At 50.3% G+C, this 10,371-nt stretch overlaps 1 protein-coding gene across 1 annotated transcript; it reads left to right on the top strand.

Moving 5' to 3' along the window:
* The first annotated feature begins 7,999 nt into the window (after positions 1-7,999).
* LOC135384777 (uncharacterized) lies at positions 8,000-8,425 on the top strand. The gene has a single exon (XM_064613963.1). It carries the CDS (start codon positions 8,000-8,002, stop codon positions 8,423-8,425), a length of 426 nt encoding a protein of 141 aa, XP_064470033.1.
* Positions 8,426-10,371: the final 1,946 nt, after the last annotated feature.

The following is a 10,371-nucleotide window of genomic DNA, read 5'->3' on the forward strand; positions in this document are numbered from 1 at the left end:
TTTTTTTTTGTGAGTAGGGTGCACGCTGATAACTGTCTGTGTGTAGCAAATAATAAATATCTGTGCATGAAGAGTTGGATGTGGACTTGTGCAACGGCTCTTGAATGGACAACCCTCAGTCAACACAAAGATTTATTCCCATTTGCGTAACTTATTGCCTGTGATTGTAATAATTATTATAATACATAGACAAGAGGTAATGATCTGCCAAGAATCTCTGAAGTTACAGTCTTGAGAGCTGTTTTCAAAACAGTGGTGCTAAAAAAATTGGATCAATGGCAGGTATCAAAATTTGTTTTGCTGTATCAAGGCAGAACAATCTTCCGTGGGAATGACAAATTGTGGACATTCCCAGACAGATGTATCAATTTCTATGATAATGAAGTGTAACTGTACCATTAGTGAGTTATGAAACGTTACCTGAAATTATTTGACGTGTTATATCCCTCACATGCTATGCCAACGATAAGAAGCATTACACAACCATTAAAAGTATAACTGTCACTTATGGCCAGGTAGTTTATTGCTCCTGCCTATTTCTTTGCACTTCTCGGGATTACTGAGGTAACACAGATTCTGTTTCACACTTCTCAACTGGAAACTACGCAAGTCTATTATGGTGTAGGTGTGAACAGGAAATGAGGCACACTAACGATGATAGTTCTGATAGGACCGGGATGGAAAAACGTTGGCGAATCATGCGGACGACACACCCAGGTATCTGTCGTCTGTTTCTCGGTCCAAGGAATCTCCAAACTCAGCTTGTAAACACACAATAAGCAGTGAACCTGACGTAGCTGTAAAAAGAAAGGACACGTTCCTAAATGGCAAAAGGGCAAGGGTGCAGGCCAGCTGGTACATGGTGAAGAAATTTGGAACCCGAGAAAAGGACAGAGGAGGGACGACACGACACGTTCTCGAACACAGCAAACCCTTTAATAACAGCAACACCTACGTACCCAACAACTTCCGAATTGGTGGCGAGGGAGCAACCGACGCCACACTTACACAATTTCCCCTCGTGACAATCTCTTTGTACTCTTTTAACAGTCTGGCCACAGGGTCCCGAACAGAATCTAGGACACTTGTCTCGTCGAAGGCCGGGGAACAATTATTACAAAGTTGGCGGCACCCGCATGGAGCAACTTTTGCCAACTGAATCGGGCCAACGGAGCGCCAACTCAGCGGGAACGGAACGGTATCGAAGCTTGCAACCGCATGGAGCAGAATGTCCACGTTGAGGTTGTCATGGTGAAGCGTCGGCCTAGCGTTTACCACCGCTTGTTGCACGCGATGTAGCAATGCTTATTGTAGTAAACTGCTGTACGTATTGTTTAGTAACATAAATGATATTTTAGCGGTTCTTGAAAAAGTGCGGTGCTAATAACATCTAGAAATCAGGTGTTTACAACAAATTTTTGAGATACGAAGAGAATGTTGGCTTATGAGTGTTTCTAGCAATGCTCACTAAAGAAATATCAGACTGCACTTTTATTACCGTTATCTCCACACACATTTCCGATTTGGCATGTGCCACAAATAACATTTTGATGTTTCATTTAGTCACCTTCGTCTCGCACACACCTTGCCACCTCCTGCCAAAGGATATATTTTAAGTTGATGTCCTTATATACTGAACAAGCTTAACGTTCCAAAGGGGTGGCCTCTTTGAAACCTGCGATATCCACGTCGAAGTCCGCGCGTGTCCTTCTCGGAGGCAGGGCGAAGACGGCAAAGCCCGAAAAAAAAAAAAAAAAAGCGGTCACAGGCATGATTACAGGTGACTTTGTCACGTGCTTGTGGCATTTCCTGTGAAGCGTGTTTTCATTGGCGCATACTGTTCCGTCGGGTGGTGTCACTTCCTCTCCCCAGACTAAATATCTACCCTTGGCAGAAACCGGCTCATCGGTCCGTCGTCTATTGTTCGCTTAGTAGGTCACCGTTCCTTTCAAGTTCTGCTGCCATTCAGTTGGTAAAAGTGCTCCATGCGGTTGCCGCCTAAGATGGGCGACAAGTTCGGAATTCCCAGACAACGACTCCGCATTTCTCTTGTGTTCGCTGAGCCGTGTGTTTAGACACCGTCCAGTCTGACCTACATAGCAAAACCCACAACCAAGCGGTATACAATACACCACATCTTTTGCACAGGTCACGAAAGCATTTTTGTGAGAAATGCTACAGCCGGGGTTCTGTGAGAGGAAAGGGGCAAGTTTTGAGAGACGACATACATTTGAGAAGACAACCTGAATGCTAAATCTACGTGCGGCAGCCAAAATGTTAAGTGATACGGAATGATAGTACGGGATACAAAACATCGGGAAACACCTGGTATGCTGTGAATTCGGGCGTCGATGGGATTCTTGCAAAGCGGAAGTGTTCTTGCTATACCGTCAAGCTTCACCCACGTCGGCTGATTCCAGGCCCCCTTCTGAATCCAACGCCGCTGAGACTGAGGTGGTAAACCTTACTGGCGAGGAAATCCCTGCATCTCTCTCAGCTGTCTTATTAAGATCCCCCAAGTTCTGCGTTCCCGTGAAGCCGTCAAGGTTCGATGCCGCAGCCGCTGTTCAGAAGGTTGCTTCCAGGATATCCGATCCGTCCAGCAAGTCTGCCTTTGTGGAGCTATGTGTCAGCCGCATTCCACGTGCTTCGCTCTCTACCCAGGAGAAAAAGAGGTGCCCCAAGGAGCTTGCCACCGTCCGTGTTGAACTTTCAAGCAAAAACTGGGTTCTGTTGGAGTGCGACAAATCTGGTAAATTCGCTGTACTCCCTCAAGGGTTGTTCTTGACCAAAGCCAATCAAGCCATTTGCAAGCTGTTCAAACCTTTCTCCGGCAACCTAAGATCCGTAAAAGCGTCCGTTTCCAAGCTATTAATCGATCTGAACATTCCCTTAGGAAACAAGATAAAAAGTTGTAAATCGTCAGCGCTTTCTGTGAAGTTCCTCCTAAAGGACCAGAAAGTTGATTTACCGCTTAGAATTGTCATCAGTGAGTTAGGCACTTGGCAAAAGATGCTCTCTTGTTTTCTGCAAAAATCCTTGTCCTGCATTGTACTTCAGAACAGTCTGTCCTTGAAGAGTTCCTCTGAGCTGCTTCCATCACTCGGGGGCTTTCATGGAAAGTGTTGTGAGGTGGTTTCACTAGACATAAAAGACTTGTATTACTCCTTAAACATTGGTATGTTGCTAAATCGCGTCCGTCACGTTATTGAAGACCAATTGATTCGTTTTCAGACGGGGGTGGGTGTGCCTGTCAGTGACTTTTTACGTCTCCTGGAATTGTATCTTGGCTCTACGGCTATGTCCTTCAATGATCAATTGTTTGTGCAATCTCGGGGTGTGTGCATTGGGTCTGCTGTCGCGCCGGCTCTCTCAGAAATTTACCCCAATGTTCTTGATGCTGCTGTCTGCCTAGCTTTGAAACCGTTTTCTTCTGACTGTATCATTGTTAAAAGGTATGTTGATGATATTTTGGTGCTGTCCACGCAGAAGGATCTTGTTACCTACTTAGTTTCTGTGATAAAGTCTGCCGCCCCCGAACTGGTGTTGTCGCAGGAGGACATGTCGAATCAAAAACTGCAGTTCCTTGACCTGTGCTTACGCTCAACCCCGGGCCTTTGCTGGTCCTACGGGAAGGCGGAAGCGAAACCCTTATTACCCGCCAATAGTTCTCACTCAAAGCTGATCAAGTCAGGTGTTATCATGTCCCTCTTGCGTTCGGCCGTCGAAAAGTCCTGCTGTCACTTTGGTTTTGAAAGTATTGGTTGCCAAGTGAGCCGTTTGCAGAGAGCTGGTTACGGCAATTGCCTGTATCGGAAGTTGTTAGATTTTGCTAATGGTTTCGCTCGTCCACCTGTTTCTCAGAAAGAAAAATTGCCGCGTGTTTGTATCCCGTACTATCATTCCGTATCACACAACATTTTGGCTGCCGCACGTAGATTTAACATTCAGGTTGTCTTCTCAAATGTATGTCGTCTCTCAAAACTTGCCCCTTTCCTCTCACAGAACCCCGGCTGTAGCATTTCTCACAAAAATGCTTTCGTGACCTGTGCAAAAGATGTGGTGTATTGTATACCGCTTGGTTGTGGGTTTTGCTATGTAGGTCAGACTGGACGGTGTCTAAACACTCGGCTCAGCGAACACAAGAGAAATGCGGAGTCGTTGTCTGGGAATTCCGAACTTGTCGCCCATCTTAGACTTTGTAATAATTGTTCCCCGGCCTTCGACGAGACAAGTGTCCTAGATTCTGTTCGGGACCCTATGGCCAGCCTGTTAAAAGAGTACAAAGAGATTGTCACGAGGGGAAATTGTGTAAGTGTGGCGTCGGTTGCTCCCTCGCCACCAATTCGGAAGTTGTTGGGTACGTAGGTGTTGCTGTTATTAAAGGGTTTGCTGTGTTCGAGAACGTGTCGTGTCGTCCCTCCTCTGTCCTTTTCTCGGGTTCCAAATTTCTTCACGTTCCTAAACACGTAGCACAGTAATTTCCTGACAATCATTCTAATTCTAACCCGGCCCTTGAGTTGCACAGTTGGTTAGAGCCTTCGTAACTTTCATGGGGCATTCGTCGTGTGTGCAAACAACGACGACAACTACGAAAATAAAGATTGCTCAACGTGCCTATCTATCGTGGTTACAGTAGGCGAAGACTGTGATCGTCGCTGCAATACTGCGGTGGATACACCACCAGAAGTTCTGGCCGACGACAGAGAGCTGGGAACAAAGTGTGAAGCGTGCTTACACTGTACTTCGCCGTCATTGCACAACTCTGCCACTTCACCAGCACTGCAGCATATAGGTACTCATCCGGTTCCTGGGGACCACAGACTCCGTACAAAGACCGTACATAAAGCAGTGGTCCTGAGGCTCGTTCTGTTGCGCTAACGCAGCTGCGGCACGTACATCACCAGTGACTTGCAGAAGAAGCGGATCCGTCGCATATGGGCCGTCATTAAACATGTATATTCGTCACGGGATCTATTACTAAAGGCACTTGAACAGCACGATTCGCCACTTCCGCGTTCCGAGTCCGCCATCTCCGTATGTGCCTTCGCTGCCTTCGCCTTCGTCTCCCTGACCTTGCTCATGCAAGCTGCAAGCCGCGGGGACTCCTCTGGCTCGCCGCGTTCTTATTGGTCAGATTCCATGTGACGTTGCTAAAGGTTCTGAGCAGGGAGTTCCGCTTGACGCCCGCATCCGTCGTCTGCTGTAGCGCCGCTTAAACACGAATTATGCAAAAAGTACTCCGTCGATCGGGATGGGACTTTCGGAGTCATGGTCAGTGAAGGACGGGGAATCTCATTTCACTGTGGTTTCGGAATCGATCTGTGGTCGATGCGACTGTCCCTTTAAGCATCCCATCATTGGCGCCGACTTTTTGGCACATTTTCGCCTTCTCGTCGACATGAACAGACGCCGCCTTTTGGACACAGAGACGAACCTTAGAGTGCATGACATTCCGTCTCCACTATCGCTGCTAAGTCCCGTACTGGTCCGCCCAGCTCCCAAGTCCAGATTTGAAGCTATCGTCCAAAGCTTCCCCAACCTCGCGCCGTCCCCCAACACCGAACTCCCAGTCAAGCACGACGTCCAGCATTACATTGCTACGACAGGACCTCCGGTATATGCTCGAGCTCGCCACCTCGCTCCTGAGAAGCTTCGCGTCGCTCGGCAGGAATTTCAGCATATGTTGGACCGCGGACTGATTCGAGCGTCATCCAGCACTTGGGCATCTCCACTCCACCTCGTTCGAAAAAGACCGGAGATTGGCGTTCGTGTGGCGATTATCGAGCCCTGAACAAAGTAACCATCCCAGACCGGTACCCGCTGCCCAATCTCCGAGACTTCGGAGCCAACCTACATGGTGCATCCTGCTTCTAAAAAAAATGATCTCGTGCGCGCGTATCATCAAATCCCTGTAGCTCCCGAAGATACCCCCAAAACGGCGATCATCACCCCATTTGGATTATTCGAGTTCGTTCGCATGCCATTCGGACTCCGCAACGCCGCCCAATCATTTCAGCGTTTTGTCGACCAAGTACTCCGCGGCCTGGATTTCCGCTTCGCATACTTAGACGATATTCTCATCGCAAGCACATCCGAAGCAGAGCATGAACAGCGCCTCCGGTTGCTCTGCGAACGACTCGACGCTCATGGCATCGTAATTAACATGGCCAAGAGTGAGTTTGCAGTCTCACAAGTCGACTTTCTCGGCCACCACGTCGACAGGCACGGTATCACCCCTCTATAGGGCAAAGTGTAAGCCATCCCGAAGTCCCCGCCCCAAGAAACCTTCGGCAGGTGCGGGAATTTCTAAAGCTGGTACATTTTTACCGCCGGTTTATCCCTGGATGTGCGCAGATCTTAAGGCTCATTCACACATGCGTTTCAAAAAGCGGCGCCGCCTCAGCGTTCGCGACGCCGCCGAGAGGGGCCTGTCACACATAGCCGAGCCGCCATCCTGAAAACGCGCTTCGTTGTTGTTGCTACGTCAAGATCGTACCGACACTTCCAGCTCTCTTCCTCAAAATTTACATTGTGAAGCATGTCCTCCATTTAAAAATTATCGTGAAGCATTTCTGCTGGAATCATCAATCGTTGGAAAGGCAGACGTGACACAACAGCAGAGAAAGAACGGCAGAAGAAGCGAGACACATGTTTGCCTACCGACGACCAACACACGGTTACACACAAGTCGTATTTATTTTCGTCCATTCCGTGGTTTGCGCAAATTCCCAGATCCTCGTTGACAGCTCAAACACCAAACAACTATTGGTGACAAGGAATTTACTCACGCGGAAGCACCAAACACATACACACGCACAAATGACAAAAGATCCCAGCGTGGTATCCGGAGGCCCCCCATTGCCCGCCGGCGCCAAAAGGACGCCACCTCCACCCCTCCGAGCGCTCCGATTGGCTGTATGAAAAGCGTTCGCGTTTCTGCCCTCCGAAGCTGCAGCACGGAGCGGTTCTCGAAAAGCGGCTGGAAACGCTCTGCGGCTCGCGTTTCGCGGCGCCGCGAACGCGAAACGCGTTCAAAAAACGCATGTGTGAATCCAGCTTTACAGCCATTGCACGACCTTCTCCGTCACAAACGCGGGGCAGCCCCTACTTTCACCTGGACGGACTCTCCCGCCGCTTCATTCGCTGAACTCAAGGACAACCTGTCTCGCGCCACGCTTCTCGTCCACCCGAAACCGGACGCTCCCACAAGTATCATGGTTGATGCGTCAAGCACCGCTGTGGGCGCTGTCTTGCTGCAACACCTAGACGGTCAATGGTCCCCGCTCGAGTTCTTCTCTGAACCACTGTCACCACGAGAAGTCCGTTACAGTACCTTCGACAGGGAACTCCTCGCTATCTACCTCGCCATCAAGCAGCTCAGATTCCTTGTTGAAGGCCGCCCATTTTTTGTGCTCACACATCACAAACCGCTCACCTTCGCTCTGTCAATCAATGCCGTTGGTTACTCTCCTCGTGAACTCCGACAACTCGCCTTTATTTCCGAGTTCACTTTAGACATCCGTCACGTTCATGGAAAGGACAACGCTGTCGCCGACGCTGTCTCTCGCGTCCACATCAACAGCCTCCACGTTCCTGGCCTCCTACGAATCGATTTCGCTGCCATGGCTGATCATCAGGAATGTCAGGGGCTCGCCGAGCTCCGTTCGTCATCGTCCTTACGTTTCGAAGAACGTTCGGTCCCATATTCTGACGCCCGTCTCGTTTGCGACACGTCCACCGGCTCACCCACGCCACATCATATTGTTTGGTCCAAGCCGACATCAGAGCCTGGACGCGAGAATGCATTCACTGTCAGCGAACGAAAATTCAGCGCCACACCATCCCACCTGTGTCAAGCACACCACTTCCCGCTCGTTGTTCTGAACACATTCATCTGGACCTTTCGGGCCCTCTACCACCATCCAACGGGCTCACGTACCTCCTTACTTGCGTAGACAGATTCACCCGTTGGCCCGAAGCGTTCCCCATACACGACATGACCGCAGCAGTTGTCGCTCACGCTTTCGTCGCCGGCTGGATAGCGCGTTTTGGCGTCCCCACCACCATCACTACAGATCGCGGACGTCAGTTCGAGTCTCGCCTATTCGCCGACCTCATGAAGACCCTAGGAATAACTCGAGTACGCATGACTGCCTACCACCCTGCAGCCAACGGGATGGTAGAAGGTTTTCACCGCCAGACGCGTGACATCGGACGCCGTCACGACGTCATCGCTATCGACCGGCTGAAGCCAGCCTATATCGACGACCCACCGCCTCTGGCTCTGACCTCGTCAGCCCCTTTGCACCACCCCGTTCCCCCTGCACCTCGCATCCTACCATACAAATCCAGGCAACCTCACGTGCACTCCAGGTGGGGGTCAACCCATCTGGTGACCAGCCACTCTTATTCCGACGAGTAGGGGTAGGTATTACAGAGAGGGGTAGCCATGTCGTGACGGCGACGCCGACGCAGAGAGGCTAGCCCCATTCTCATCGCTACCGCGCGAGCCAGGCGCTCGGCAATTCGAAGTTGACCTTCTTCCAGTTAACAGCCCAGAGTCGGTCGCAGTGGCCACTAATAAACGGCTCTCCTCCTTACGTCTGGCTAGGCCTCATTCTTCTCCCTCAGACCTTTTCCGGATAAGCATATGCGCATGCTCAGCCACGGCTGCCATTTTTCGGGGTAGGTAATCGCTGTCAAGGTTGCGCAGACGTTCGAGGCAGACACTTGACGACGTTTTGTACCCGTAATCAGTACAATACGCTTTCACTCTTTCTTTCTTTTTGCAATCTGCTCTTGGTACTTTCCCACGCGCGTGCCAGTCCGAAAAGCGCCCCTTACCCATTTGGGGTCAAAATACGAGGTTTCGAATTCTGACGCCAGGGGCGACACATATATGGAAAAGATCCATTGTGTTGGGAAATTTTTCCGAAGAAACCAAATCGCAAATGTCCCACATTATCATCATCGCAAGGAACACAAAGGCACTAATCCTTTGAATAGGTGATCAATGGGCTCAATCCGAATTCCAGCTAGGCTTGCCACTTTTCACCGTGACATATACCGGCCACGGGTAAGGGTAAGGTTTAATGTAGAGTAGGAAAGGTGAGGGAAAGGGAAATGGTTGAAGGAGAGGAGGCGCACAGAGTGGTCGTTGGAGATAATGCGCCAACATAGTTCTTAGGGCCAGTTCTCACTTGGCGACGTCCGACGCGGCGTCGTGACTTGGCGGCGGAACTAGAGGCGCATTTCCGCAGCCCCGTGAGCGCGCACGATTTTCATGTTCGCACCACAGTGGCATTCCCATCGTCCCAAGCAGACGAAAAGTCAGGAGGCGTGGCCTTTCTGTGTCACCTAATTGGTCGACAGCTGTCATTCTCGGCAGCTCTCGCCGACGTAGTGGAAGGAGTTCGGCATGGCAGTTTTTTTCGCTCGACGTCTCTCCTCTCCCGACTCCGGAAATGCGCGTCTGTTTCCGCCGCCCGCTCACGACGCAAAGTCAGAACTGGCCCTTACTTGTCTTTGGCTGGGCTCTCGATGCTCGAAATTGCAATGTAAAGAGGAAACGACGCTACAGGTAATGGAACAAGAGTCAAAATCCGGATTGGATCGCCACACACTTTGAAAGACGCATTGACGCAGACTTTGCCGGCGGCGAACTCACGTCGTGACTGGGAGGTACCCGGGTTGGAATCCCGCTGCCGGCTGTGCTGCCTGGGGTTTTTCCTGGGTTTTCCTCAGACGCTTTCAGACATATGTCGGCACAGTTTCCTAAGAAGTCGGCCGAGGACGCACATTTCCCCAGGGCGTTAGTCGTGACGTTGCCCACCTCTGCGAGGCCGACAACGGCGAGCCCTTTCACCACCCACCATCACCACCACCGGCGGTGAACTCATGGTGGTTCTATACGTTCTACGCAGACTCCTATCTGGCTTCACACAATTACTCATACTGTCCCATCGAATCACAAGAATACAGAGGACAACTGAAAAAAGAAAAGAAAAAAGATATAGAGGACAATTGAACATCTGTTTTTATCAGGTAGCCAGGAGGACAAAAAGTGGAACGTGAACACCAGTTGAACGACCTAGCATGAGCTAGCTTAACTGCAGTGGAGTACAAGTCAACTACCATCTTTCAGTGGAATTCAAGGAGTTTGCCGTCTAAGGTCCCCGATTTCCGCCAGTTCGTGTGGCGGCACAAGTTCCCCTTGATATCTCCAAATGCAGCATATCCGAGACTTTTCGCTTATCTGGCTATACAACGTACGTCTCCAAGCCTGGTGAAGGGCAAAGCTCTGCAGCCCTTTTCGTTCGCTGTGACATACCCGTCATACATAGACCCTTGCAAACGAATGGCAGAGGA

The sequence above is a fragment of the Ornithodoros turicata genome, chromosome 2, assembly GCF_037126465.1.
Source record: "Ornithodoros turicata isolate Travis chromosome 2, ASM3712646v1, whole genome shotgun sequence".
NCBI lineage: Eukaryota > Metazoa > Arthropoda > Arachnida > Ixodida > Argasidae > Ornithodoros > Ornithodoros turicata.

Excerpts from the sequence above, each read along its gene's own strand:
- LOC135384777 (XM_064613963.1), top strand. The coding sequence starts at position 8,000 with ATGACCGCAGCAGTTGTCGCTCACGCTTTCGTCGCCGGCTGGATAGCG.